Source organism: Phaethon lepturus, unplaced genomic scaffold, assembly GCF_000687285.1.
Source record: "Phaethon lepturus isolate BGI_N335 unplaced genomic scaffold, ASM68728v1 scaffold11054, whole genome shotgun sequence".
In the NCBI taxonomy this organism is placed as follows: domain Eukaryota; kingdom Metazoa; phylum Chordata; class Aves; order Phaethontiformes; family Phaethontidae; genus Phaethon; species Phaethon lepturus.
The window spans coordinates 31,352-44,736 of record NW_010534003.1 but is presented as its reverse complement, the minus strand read 5'-3'; the positions used below and the strand labels follow the sequence as shown (position 1 = coordinate 44,736).

The 13,385-nt window shown below is 40.8% G+C and overlaps 2 protein-coding genes across 2 annotated transcripts in view; one reads left to right on the top strand and one right to left on the bottom strand.

Annotated features, from left to right (window-relative positions):
• Nucleotides 1–5,283, bottom strand: part of POLR1A (polymerase (RNA) I polypeptide A, 194kDa) — a 40,431-nt gene extending 35,148 nt beyond the window's left edge. The window contains exons 1-3 of the mRNA XM_010285381.1: nt 5,247–5,283; nt 4,962–5,004; nt 4,601–4,651 (exon numbers count right to left, since the gene is read on the bottom strand). Of these exons, the coding sequence (XP_010283683.1) occupies nt 4,601–4,651; nt 4,962–5,004; nt 5,247–5,283 (131 nt within the window). The remainder of the gene's footprint in view (nt 1–4,600; nt 4,652–4,961; nt 5,005–5,246) is intronic.
• A 397-nt stretch (nt 5,284–5,680) lies between these two features.
• PTCD3 (pentatricopeptide repeat domain 3) overlaps nt 5,681–13,385 on the top strand; it is a 15,518-nt gene continuing 7,813 nt past the window's right edge. The window contains exons 1-7 of the mRNA XM_010285380.1: nt 5,681–5,798; nt 6,875–6,984; nt 8,321–8,381; nt 8,666–8,748; nt 9,420–9,564; nt 11,591–11,674; nt 13,275–13,303. Of these exons, the coding sequence (XP_010283682.1) occupies nt 5,681–5,798; nt 6,875–6,984; nt 8,321–8,381; nt 8,666–8,748; nt 9,420–9,564; nt 11,591–11,674; nt 13,275–13,303 (630 nt within the window). The remainder of the gene's footprint in view (nt 5,799–6,874; nt 6,985–8,320; nt 8,382–8,665; nt 8,749–9,419; nt 9,565–11,590; nt 11,675–13,274; nt 13,304–13,385) is intronic.

Here is a 13,385-nt window from a genome sequence, read left to right as displayed (position 1 = left end):
CGCGCATGCACAGTAGGCGTTGCTCAGCAGCGAGGCGCTGTGCGCATGCGCGGTGATGCCTCGTGCCCCTGCCGGGCAGGCCGAGGCGGGGTGGTATGGTGGGGTCTGTGGAGGAGTCCCTCTTCTGGGGCTTTTCCCTACCTTTGGTGGGCTCTGCGGTTTGGAGCCGCTTCGGGGAGTGAGTTTGAGCTGTTAAGTGATTTCTAGAGCTGAATCTCACGAAAAGGCAGATGAAGGGGGGAAGTTGCGTTCAGCGTATGCCCCTAGTCAAAACGACCCGCTCTGCTGGGTACTCTATCGGCAAAATATAACTCGCATCTAGGATGGTAAAGTCTTACCTAATAAGTTTTATGTGACATATAGGAACAGCAACAATTATGCAGTATCACTAAAAAGTGAAAGCACAGAGGTAAGAGTGCACCTTAACAGTGTCTCCGTCAGGGTCAAGATCAGTGTGGAAGAACACGTGGTGCTAGAGTTACAGTAAGGCTTTAGTGTTAGATTGCTGAGGACAAAAAAAAGATAGAAGTACTTTTATTAAGCTTTAATCTGTGCTAAAAGCAGTAAAAAGTGAGCATTTCTAAGAAAGACTTGAGCTGTGTCCTGTGACTGAATCGAGCATGAAGCAGCTGCTTTGTGATAACGCAGCAGAAACAAGTTTATATGGATGTGCTTTTTACAGCTGTGGTAATGTGAGTGTGCTGCCTGCAGCTCTGTAGAGACTGGGCATCTGGACTAAACATATCTGATTTCCCTGCATCCCAAGTCAGGGTCATCTGCTTGTGTAAACACTGTTCTGGTCTAAAATATTTAAGAAAAGGGACTACTTTCAGCTAGATCCTGTCTCTAAAACATAAATTGTCTTTTCTGATTTATGTTCAGGATTTTCTTTCTAAGATGCAGTTAATTCATGAAAACTAATTTAGAGCTGTGCTAGCACCAAAAATAAAGAATTGTGAATTTTATGTAATATGATTTTCTTTGTATAAGTTCTTGTCTCTTGAAATTAGGGCTTTTAGGAGAGGCATCAAACGTGAGTTTTACTATAATAATCTGGCGTTATTAACAATGCAACATTTTCAGTTACTTTTCCCCATTAACGTTTTAATTAATTCTGACCTGTAGTACAAAATTGCATTAATCTACTTTTGTTGTATTAATGTAACTACTATAAATTCAAAACTCTTATTGGTTTATAGGTGCTCTTCTAGTAGTGCAGCTCTTGAGAAGACTGTGGACAATTCAGGAGGTATGGTGTTTTAATTACTAATTTATTGCATAGGTTGTTTTAATCCCCAAACAACATAGCATGTCAGGAAATAAAGACATGAATGTCTTCTTTCCCCTTCTTCGATTTTCTTTCCCCCTGTTGTCATTGTGCAGAGATTTCCTGGCTTAACTTGATTGCCCTCATCACCAACCAGCTCTGTGCTCCAGGAGCCTGAACTGAGTTGTCAAGTTCCATGACCTGTCCAGTTGTTCTTTGAAATGGAATAAACTATAAAATAAAAATAAGGAGCTTTCCACCTTAATCGTCTCAGTTTCCTTCACGTTCTTGCTTCTTCCATGTACTCCTTACTGTATTTCTGCTACGGGTTCTGTGAGAAGAGTAAGCTGGGGTGCTTGGAGCCATGCTGCACATGGGAACCAAGTTTCTGCCAGGCAGTAACAGCTCATGGAAGCATCAATGCCGAAGCTGTGGGAAAAGTGCTTCTGCACACCTTGGCTCTGGGGGTTGTAATCAGGGGGTCCCACGTGGTCTGCTGTGAATTAATTTGCTAAGGTGCTTTACTAACAACCTCTAGCTGCTTCTTTTGGTATTGTCCTATTTAATTTTCACGAGGTCAAGATTTTCTTTGGGCATCTGTTTGTTTCTAATAACAGTTATAATACCGTTTCTCATAGTTACTCGAGAAGAAATTGTGCTCCCACGAAAGAAAACCTGGTGAGTGTTTACTGCTGGAATATCTCTATCGACCTGAAGAAAATCATTATTATCTAAATGTAATCTGTCCACCAAAGCTGAAAAGAAAATGCGTCGTATTCCTGGATTTAATATCCCATTAGTGGCTTTCTTGCTGACTGGGAGATCTGGGAATATTTTTGACTCTTACTCTCTCTGCAGAGTATGTACACTCTGTTCCTGACCTTTCTTTTAAAAACATCTATAGGACTGCATTTTTAAGTGCAGTTCAGTTTCTTTGAAAAGGTCACATTTGCTAGTAATCTGTAAAATCAAGTTCATTTGGCCATCTGCATGTAGATATGTTTCTTTCAGCAAAATAAACTTGACCATTGATAGCTGGCTGAATGAATCCTGTTTAGAATTTATGCAGGTGAACAAAAGCTATTTTGTTGGAACCACTTAAGATGAAATTGCATGACTGTACAGCAAAAACTAAGTTAATAGCCAAATGGTGCCTCCATGTAAACCTAAGATGAGACCACCTTCACCTAAACACTTTCAGTGGCCTTTTCTTGTTTGCTTGAACCACAAGCAAAGACCAAAGTCTTAAGGATCCACATGCAGAGGAGTCCTGAGAAATCTAGTTTTGTTTTGTTTTGGTTTTTTTCCTCCCAAGACTTGTCTTGGGGAGGGACTCATGTAACCATCAGTGAGATGGGTGGGGGTCTCTGAGGAGCATTCAGGGAATCCTTTTGGTGTCCCTTCCCTATGTTCTTTCTTTGATAATATATGATAAGGGCAGGAGTGGTGGCAGGAAAGACACGTGCTCTTCTTTTTCCTGTTGTTGTTCCAGAACTGAGACTGTTTTTGCGGTTGAGTTTTCTCTCCCTTTATGAAAGATGGTATTTTCTAAGTGCAGCAAAACCATTATTTCCTACAGCTGAAAATCCTTACAGGCCAGGATAGCCCTGTGCTTGTTCTACATACAATGCAATGCATAACATTGAAAGTCTGCAACTGAGTATTAATCAAAGCTCCTTTATGTTTAGGGATAAGCTAGCGGTTCTTCAAACATTGGCTTCCACTGTGAACAGGGTAAGTAGGTCTGTTGATCATGGAAATAGGTTGGCTTGTCCGTCTCACACAATAACCTTGCACTCTGGAGGCTCACTCTTCTACTTTGGCCATAAATGAAAGATGGGACTTTTATATCCGTTTTTTACGGGGTTTTCACTTTGCTCAACACTTTTTGCTGTGTTCTTAAAGCCTCATTCCAGTGCTGAGAGGGAGCTGCAACTGCCAGTAAAAGCTGTAATATTTTGATAAGGCTTTTGCTAACATCAGGAGCAAGTTCCTTTACCAGATCACCTTCCTAAACCAGACTGCCTCTTCTCAATTCCCAGTCCAGAAAGTAAGCCTTGCAAAGAGCATTCAGTGTCTCCTCTTGCTAGGCAACAACTGTAAATGCTGTGATGCCATTCTTTAATACTGCCTGTCTTGAATTCTGGAAATTGAATCTGATCCTGCAAGTCCCCTCGGCTCCCTGTTACAGATGGGGTCCTATTTGCTTTGCAGGGCACTCATTGCTTCTCATGTTATAGTAAGGACCCTTTTGTTGTCACTGTGTCAGCTTGCATGTATGTGTATAATGGAAATGCTTTTTTTTTTTAACTTTTTCCAAATAGGCTAAAGCTTTTGAACAGTGGAGCTTTTGTAAAACGGGCATCAGGTGGTGGTTACAATGGAGCTGCCTTAAATTCCACAAGGCAGTGTAATATGCATGCAGCGTGCTTGTGTACATTACTGTAAATGTTTCAATCCTGGGTTCTCCTTTCTACAGGATCCTACTGCTGCTCATTATATGTTCCATGATGACCCTTTCCTTATGCCAAGAAACGCAGCCAATTCTGTAGGTATTTTCTTGCAAATCCTTGATAGCTTCCCCCGCTCTTTCCCCCTTTCATCTAGGCTATGAAAACTATTTATTGCATCCTAGTTTAATTTACAAAAGAAAATGAAGTATCAGATTTCTTTCAGAATTTTCTCCTCTGTGTATGTCTGAAGGTGTAGTGGCTGTAGCATTTCTCTGGACAGTTATCTCTTCTTTCTGCCCACGCAGCACTGTTAACATTCCTGCAAGTTAGCAGCCTACCTGCTGAGTTGTTCTGTTTCTCTGTGTTCTTAGTCTGTTAAATAACTCCCAACAGTAATTCTTTAGATGAGGTATTCAACCTGTTAAAACTGTGGTTTTTTATCTTGGACATAGACTGTGACTATATGGTAATGCAAGTGTTGAGATTTTGTGCTTACAATTTGATTAAATTTTAATAAATGTATGAATTAAAACACACAAGGTCACTTTGGTGTGTGTTACTACATAGACTACATGTTATCAGTTAACTGTCCTGGCCAAGCCCCAGGGATTTTAGCTTTATCACACAGCAACTATTTGGTAGCTTTGGGCTTATGGAAATAGTAGTATTGAGATAATAATAGAAAGGAAGAAGGAAGGGAGTCTTCCCCTGATGTTATATTTGCATAAGATTAAAGAGCATGAAGCTGAGGCAGGAGAAAGCAGAACTGGAAATGAGGGCAAGAAGGAAGTGCTGTGTGTAATGTTAATTAGAGCATAGCAAGAGAAGACTGGGAGCTGAGATATGTTGTGGCAGATCGGTGATATGGCTACGACAGAACTTCAGTTCTTTTGCATACCAGAGGTGAAGCCGTTGAGAAGGCTGAACACAGCTGTCAGATGTGAAGAGTTTTAAAAGAAACAGCAAAGGAGAACTAAACAGAGTTTTAAACTGCCTTTAGAACTTGAGGAAAAGAGGTGGATGGGAATCAGATGATGCTCTTGGAAACGACAAGCAGGGAGAGAAACATCTGAGTGCCGTAACTAAAGTGAAAGATGCTTTTGAGCTTGAGGTACTGCATTGAGCTTGAGGTGCAGCATTTCAGATGTGTCTGCTACAGAACTTTGTCCCTTGACTGAGTAAGAGGAAAGTAAATTACAGTCTTATCCAAAGAATAGACATTCTTATATTGGCATAAATACCAGAAAGGGTTATCTGGAATGTTGTCTTGTGCCTGTGTTTTTACTAAGAGTTGAAAAGGAAGACATCAAATCATGCCAGATATGAGCCCATCAGATCGCTCAGTGTTATGGTAAATATTTTTCTTACTCTCAGCCTTTTAATTGAGTGTTTCTTTATGTTATTCTCTCTCATTCCTATGCAGCGTTTGTTTTTATTGTCGAAGGAGTCTGGGAGAAATGCTGCAAAATACATTATTAAGCAATTTCCTCAATACTTTGACAAGACTTTTGCAGAGCCCAACGTACCAGTAAGCTTTTTGCTTTTCATTTTCATTACATTCATGCTTTGGCAGGTGGTGAAATGAACTGTCAGCCTGGGCCAAAACTAATATAAAAGAATAGTTTTGTTAACTCTTGTGCAGACAGCTATGAAAGCAGGGCTGTATTTCCATTATGTTTCTGAAATGAACATTTTTCCTTAGGAATTCAGTGTCATATCAGGTTCTTTAGATAAAAGTAAGAAAAGAAATGTTGTTTAGATACTGACTTCCTAGCATGAAAGCTGGAGATCAGGGTGTGTTGTCCTTCATCACCAAAAGGACTGCTGCTGTTAGGCTGGGAGTGTTGGGAGATTATCCAATCAGTGTACTGAGTGAAGAACAAGATACTTAGTGGTTTAACAATTGTTTAGAGGAGGTTTGAGCTCGTGTCTAACTTGCACTCTTTGCTTTTAGTGCTTGATGCCTGAGACACTTACACCTCAGATTGAAGGAGTGAGTGAGGAAGCTTTGAAAGAGCGTATCCACCTCAGAAGGGTGAAAGATTCTGTGAGCCTGTTTGATCAGCTCATACAAGCAGGTATGTGGTCACCTGCCAGATTCTGTGGTGGAGTCTACTTAAATTGTGGCAAAAATATGTTAGTAGATGGCACAGGTTATGAAGGCAACTTCATGATTATGTTGCTGCCTTTCACAACTGACTCTGGTCTTATGAGGTGGTTCTCCAGAATTATTGGGCCCTCCTTATCCACTGCCTATCTGACGTGTCACTTTGGTGATACAGAGAACAAATGATTTCCTGATCAAGAAGCAGATGATACGGTGTTGAGTTTTTTTTCTTCTCTTCCAAAGTGGAAGAATTTGTGATGCAATAGGGTAGGGCCTGTTGTGAGCAGATGCTGTGTGATTGAGCGATACTGTTCTGCCTACAAAGGCCATCGTGCAGTAGCATTTTGGTTGGTATAAGCTACATCTGTGCTGAGTACTTTGCTGCTGTGTTGGACTGGTATAGCATACCAGCTGAGTGCCCCTTCTGTGGACCTGCCCTCAATAAATGAGTCTTTCTCAGTTATTCCTTAATTTGGACCCTCTCTCTGTCATGTGTGAATGAAGAGAAAGCAGTAGAAAACTGTAACTGTCACAGCCTCTGAAGAAGGAAAACTTACTGGGAAGGTGAGACCTTCTGATATCCATTATAAGAAGGAATGGAGAGGATTCCATCAAATAGCTCTCTTGTTGGTTTTATATCTGTTTCATAGAAAGTGAAACCACACAAAGTGGTCGTCACAGCAGGATGTATCCTAGCAGTAGTTCTGAAGAGCAGTAGAAATTTTGGATGTTGTGTCAGGCTTGTGCTGCTTCAGTTTTGGCTGCCAGCTAACCACTTCCTTCTCCCACTTGGTCATGAAAACTCTGCCATTTCAATGGCTTTCACAGAAAAACAGATACTTTACCCCAGTGTTAAAATTGTCTCCTGCTATGAATGGATTTGTGGGAGTATTACTGTCCCATCCAGGTTTTACAGACTAGAGAACGCCTTTATGTCGAAAGGGAACAAAGTGGCATAACTGAGTGTTTGAAAGTTTTCTGATACAGCTGTAGAATGTTGTGTTCTTTACTTTCTCTGCAACTGTTGTACATCCTCATTTTCTGTAGGTACCCCTGTATCTCTGGAGACCACAAACAGCCTTTTAGATTTGTTATGCTTCTATGGAGATGGTGAATCTACTCCAGAAGAAGAAAAAGAGGATTTGGAAGAACCAGGGGTATGAAAACCTTCCTGATCCCTAGTTACTTCTTTCATACATACTGGGAGTGTATCAAGGTGATGTCAAGTTTTTTGTACTGTGGCTATCCGCATGGGAGATGATATGAGGTGGTTCAGGTGCAGTCAGCATTCCCTAGAGATATGGCAGTTATAACAATCCTGTGTCTGACCTACTAGCAAAAGTAGTTTCTGTAAAGCTGAGCTTAGCAGCTGGAATCCTGTCTTGGCTTAGTTCTGCTGAACTGCACTTAAATAACTGTTTCTCAATGACAGCCTTGTTTTTATAGTTGCCTGTGAAGAACTGTAGTCCCTCTAGTGTAAAACCAGCTAATTAATTTTCTTTCAGTCTGAAAAATAATAACTAGATTTCAGTGAAGTTGAGGGTTCCTTGTGTGACCTCAGAGTATCAGCTTGCAGGGTACAGTAGTAGACCTGTTGCACAATACTTGTCCCTGGGAAGACGAGGGAGAAAGGATTTTACAGAGTATTTGCTATAGTCTAATGATTCCCACCAACTCCACAAATGCATATAATTTGCTTTGTTAGTATGTCTAATAACATAAACAGTATTCTTAATCTAGTTATTGCTTCCTGAACATTATAATGGAAATTATTTTAATGTAACCCATTAAAATTTGGTAGCATATAAATTGCAGCTGAACTACTGTGTTCTTTCCAAATCACATCATTTGACCTTTAAACATAACTTTGAACTCTGAGAAACTTATTTCTGCAAAAATCTGTCCAGGAGAATGCTTCAGAGCAGAAGGCTCCAAAGAGACAATTTCAAAGAGATTCACAGTCATTTGGCTCTAGATGGAGGTATGGAAAATGTTGCCAATATTCTGTATGCGGGGGTTGTGGGTTGTGCACATGCATTGTTGTTATAAAACAGACTTTAAAGACTTTTTAGCAGCCCATGCTTGCAGGTGGTACTTTTTAAATACATCTGTGTTTGCTGATCTTTTAAGTTGTTGATGGAAATCTAGCAAGTGATTGTAGAATAGCTCAGAGTGTCACAAATAATATATTTGCATGACAGCCCTTGGGAGTACAGCCGGTTATTTTGTTCTGCATGTTGAACTCTTTTTCCTAAAGATATCTTTTCTTAAGTTCTTTAACATTCAGCTTGTTCATTGATTCTAGGGAGAATAACAGTGCTGAAAGGATATTTAAGATAATGCCAGAGAGGAATGCACACTCCTATTGCACAATGATCCGTGGGATGGTGAAGGTAAAGTTATCTTTCAGTGCTGAGAGGACTTTCTTCAGCTTGTGAAATCTCACACAGTCCTAGAGATTGTTTACTTTTGTTGTTTTTTTGCTTTTTGCAGCACGGGGCTTCTACTAAAGCTTATGACATGTACATAGACTTGCTGAATGAAAGACACAAGGGTAAGTGTTTCCTGGTTTTGACTTGTGGTCTTCTAAGTGGCAGAAACCAGTTGTTGGGTACGTGAATATTTGTTTCATGGCAATGATGATTGGCGCAGGGGTACGGACCTCAGCTAGATCATGGGAGCTGAATGCAAACTGGTTATTTCAGTGCAGCTGGCATGTGGCCGGCTCACTGGAAACAGGTTTGCATGAGACTTCGCCAAAAACTGAGCCACGTTAGAACAAACTGTTTTCTGTAGAATATAATTGTCAGTGCAAATGAATTATCTTATGTTTTCCAGCTGATGTGCACACCTTCAACGCGCTGATTACAGCAGTCCCATATCTAAAGGAGAGGTTCTTAGAGAGATGGGAATTAGCCAAGGTAAGGAGGTAGAGCGGAAGAGTTGGGGAAGGGGTAAGCGTGTAGGGGCTGGGTCTGCTTTATCAGTAGCATTTTGCAGCTGTTAGAAGCCTAAAAACAAGAGCTTTGTACAAAGATACTAATACTTGCTGCAAAGGAAGTATACTAGTTTAAACATACAAACTAACTATTGAGAAGTGGAAAATGTACAAAATCCAACCTTGCCCTTGCAGAACGGTTTGCCTTGTGAGAACATACCTGATCCAAGAACTGCACAGACAGAAAGTAATTGGGAAATTCTGCTGGGAGATAAAGCAAACAAACAATTCTAGATAAAAGCTCTTTGAACTGTTGAATCAAACTGTTTGAATTCATGGTGGTGTGATAGAAATGGAATTTTGAGGAGTAACATTAGAGGCTCCAGTTTTAATGACATAACAGAAAGGAAAATTAGTTCATAAATTTAAAAAAGTCTTTGATGTTCTAGGCACAATTCTCCAAGATCTAATCTGATGTGATTTTGTAGTCTTGTTTTTTGGTCAAATTAATTAAAAATTAGATGGTACTCCCTTAATAAATGGTCAATTGAGGTAGAGTCATTCACTTGAAGGAGGTGAGGAGGATTATATTGAGGAAATGTATGTATACCTACCTACATGTGAAGCACTAAGGGTTTGGGGATTTTGTTTAAGGTCTTCCTGAATCATATGGCTCAACAGAAAGTGCAACCAAATCTGCTAACTTTTAATGCTTTACTGAAGACTCTGAGAAGATGTGGTGGTGTAGGCAGAAGTTTGTCTTTACTGGTAATAAAGGAAATGGAAGCACTTGATATAGGTAAGAGAACCAGAATGGTTGTTCTATTCTAATTCCACCTCCAGAATAGCTAACTCTAAAAGTACAGCAGGAAACAACACAGTGATTCATTCCTAGTTGCAGGGAAGAAGCCCAAGGCTTGTGGAAAAAAGCATTTCTCACTGTGTTCTCAACTTGAATATTTGTTTCCTTTTCCAAGAGAATTGAGAAATAAAAACATGTAAGTACTGAGCTATGGCCACTCAGCAAGCCAGTGCCTGTGGATTTCAAATTGAATCATCATGTCAGAGCCTTTGTTCAGTGTTCATTACTAACTACAATATAATGGGTGCACTTAGCCCCTTAGGTCAAATAATGAAGCATTTTGATGCTGTAGTCTTTTAGGTTAGGAGCATGTTTATCGTTAACATTTTTACCTGTAGTTAGCTACTGAAGAACAGGTGCATGTACGCAGTGGGGGAGTGTGTCCTGCCCCATGGACTCTTTCTCAACTGGGTCTTTATTGTAGTACTGCTGTAGAAAGAGTGAATAGTATGAAGATATACTTGCAGCTCTCAGATGAGTCTGTTAGCTTCCCATAGATCAAGGAGATTTACTTCACAAGCCACCCAAGCCAGTTCAGATCTATATATCTACATCTCTACAGAAAAAAGCTTTTGATTTAGGTGATGTTTTTTGATGTCAAATAAACATTGCAAAACCAGGGAGTAGCTGCACAACTATGTGATGTCTTATGGAGTGTGCTTTGCCCCAGTAACATGCTTGTTGATACGCTAAGGATGTGTTCATGAGCAGAAGGGAAACTAGCTATGAAATATTTTGGCTTTTAATTTAGAGCAGGGAAGCTTGGCTGTTCACCCTCTAGCAATATGATGGTTCAGCTGGTGGTCCACCGTCAGATATCCTCTCTCCCAGTTTTAACGTGTGTATGTGAGGTCTGGTCCAGCATTAGGGTGGATGGGGGGGAGAAATGAGAGTAAATTTATGCATGCTACCTTACTGCAAGAGCTGGAGGCTCTGAATTAGAGCTCGGGCATAAAACTCAGCCAAGAATGTCGAAGTAACGTCAATGTTTTTGCTTTTCCAGAGCCTAGCCTTGCAACGTATGATCATCTTATTTCTATATTTTATAGAGGCGGTACGTGCAATATCAACTCATTCATGAATTGTCATGTCCTGTTTAACATATGCCTTAAATGCTTTTCCAATTTTCCATTTATGGATTAAAAGTCAACCTCTTTTGTGTGCAGTCCTAGCGTTAACCTGTGCAGTCTGATTCTGCTTGAGTGAAGAAAAAGCTCCAGAGGATCATAGCCTCTGACAGGGAGGGAAGAGTCCTTGTGTTTTGAGAATGGGCAGAACTGGAAAGAAAGCCCATTTCCTTTCCATTTGTGGCCACAAATTGATAAAGCTAAAGAGCAAATGCCACTCGCTTCTCTGTGGAGGCTGGATCTGACTATAATGCATGTGATTTCATAGACTGCCACAGGGAATTGGTTGCACAGGGATTCTGTTTTTCTGCAACAGTTCTGTGCATCGGACCTGTCTTGAAATACAGCTGTGTTAGAAGGCAGGAGCCCAACTGTTGGAGATGCTTTAACCAAAAATCTGGGTGTGGGAAGAGAATAGGCACAGTAGTCATAACTGCAGTCCTTGTGTTTTAACAACTGAGGAGGAACTGCTATGGAGTCTCTCTGGGTTTGGTTGGTTTTTTTCCTTGGGGTTTTTTTTTCCATTTTGAATTTTTTTGTGTGTGTGTTTATGAGATTCCTTGCTTTTCCTAGTGCAGCCTTCTAACAGACAAACTTCCAGGCCTGTTTGATTCCTTGCTAAGAATCTGCCCTGTTGTGCTGTGGAAATCTGAAATAGTAGGGCAAATTTTAGAACAAATAAAATTGCAGGTGGTGTGGAGCACCATGAGAATCATGACACTTATTTGAAATCATGTTGCTTGTTTCTATTTCCATATTATATTTGCAAGCGGATGCTCTTCAGTAATGAAGTGCTTAGCACAACTGAGGTGTGATGTTGCTTGTCTGTTCCGCAGTTGATCTTCTCCCATCAGGCATAATCTCTGAGGTGCTAGATGATGTTGAAAAGAGGAGTTTCACTCCCCAGGACCCTGATGACGGTAGGGACTTCAAGATATCTGACAATCTGCATTGATTAAGCTTGGGTGAAAAGGTACTTACGAATTTCAGGTAGTTCTACCCAGCTAGGAAAAATGCATGCCATTTGCTTATATTAGTCCCTTCTAATACTTTCTGGAGACGAAGTAGGACAAATTCCAGTGCCAGGAGGTTGTGCTGTGCATTGGTGCACTGGTTTCTGTGTGGAAGTAGGAGTGTAGCCCATGTGAATAAGCATTTGAGCCCCACAGAATAAAAAACACAAGGCTATTTACAAGACTCGTTTAAGGAGGAACATCTGCTAGCAGCTTCATGAAATGATACATGTCTGGTGAACAGCAGTTTTTTTTTGTGTGTGGTGTGAGTTCCTATTCTAGTTCTTCCTCATCCTTTTCAGAAGGATTCACAGACTCTTTCTGCCATCTGTGTGTGCACAACTTTGCCTTCGGATGTTCATAAGCCTTTCTGTATGTTTGGAAGTAGATGCAGCTTCAATCTGAAGACCAGTGTGGCAAAGAGGAGTCTGTACTCATGCTGTGTAAAACATGGTGTTAACATAAGTGTTGGAAGCCACTCTTAAGCAACTGACATTTCTATAAATGATAGGATGAAGAATTACATTACAGTGCATACTTTAGGAAACTAGTGAGGAGTTGATACAGTTTTTGTCCATTTGAAGAGCAAAGATAGATTAGGAGGTGTTATGTTGGAGAAGCATATTAGGTTACCCTACCAACTTTTTTTTTTTGTCCTTGGAAAGAAGCCTGGAAATAGTCAGAATGTTGTATGTCTCTTTTGGTTGCTTCTGTCCTGCTATGTGTCTATTGTACCTAATGGTTTTAAGTCAATTGCCTTACAGTTCTTTCCACCACTTTGCTACGACAGCCAGCCGTGGTTTCAGGCTCTGATAGCATCCAGTGCCCTTACGTTTCCTTCAGAAAACCAAAAACACCTCTCCAAAATTCTCACCACACAAATGAAATGAGCTACTGAGCCGGATAGTTTATGTTCTTCCTCCCACTGTGGCTTTCTTTGCCTCCCTCAGGCAGCATCAGTCTCCGTGCTGCTTTGAAGTGTCAGTTACAAAGCCAGAGTCAAAGCCTTAGAAAACGGGAAGGAGACATTTTCAGGGGGCGGTTGTGTGTTCTTGGGCAGCTTTGGGGTGTACCAAAGGGGTGGGTAACCTGCCTGAATGCCTGTCTCTGTTGCATGTGCTCTCTTCCACTGGAGTAAACAGAGGAGGTGGGTGATGTGGCTGCCTTTTTTGTAGCCTGCCTGTTAGACACATACATGCTGTCTTGCATCAAACAAGACAATGTAGCTTTTGTAAAACTGCCTAAAGTCACATAGGTCATCTGCTTAAATCTGTCTCCAAAAGCACGGCAGTACAATTGCCTCCAGAACACTGGCTGGCAAAATTCATGCCACATCAAAGTCTCTACATGCAAAGTGAAGATCACTGCTACATTGTCAAACTATGCTACGCATTCAGCTTTCAAATTGAACGTGTCTTACCTGTCCTCTGGGAGGCTGGGTTAATGAGCTGCTGTTATGTCTACTTCAAAGTTTGAAGCTAACAGACTCTTATTTTCTTCCTTTCAGCCAACTTTTTTGCCACCGCTATGCAAGTGGTAAGTGCCTCTTCCCTGCAATCAGAATTCTTTAGAGCCCTCCAGCTGTTTGAGAATTGCCTGTGAGTTTTCCACCCTTACA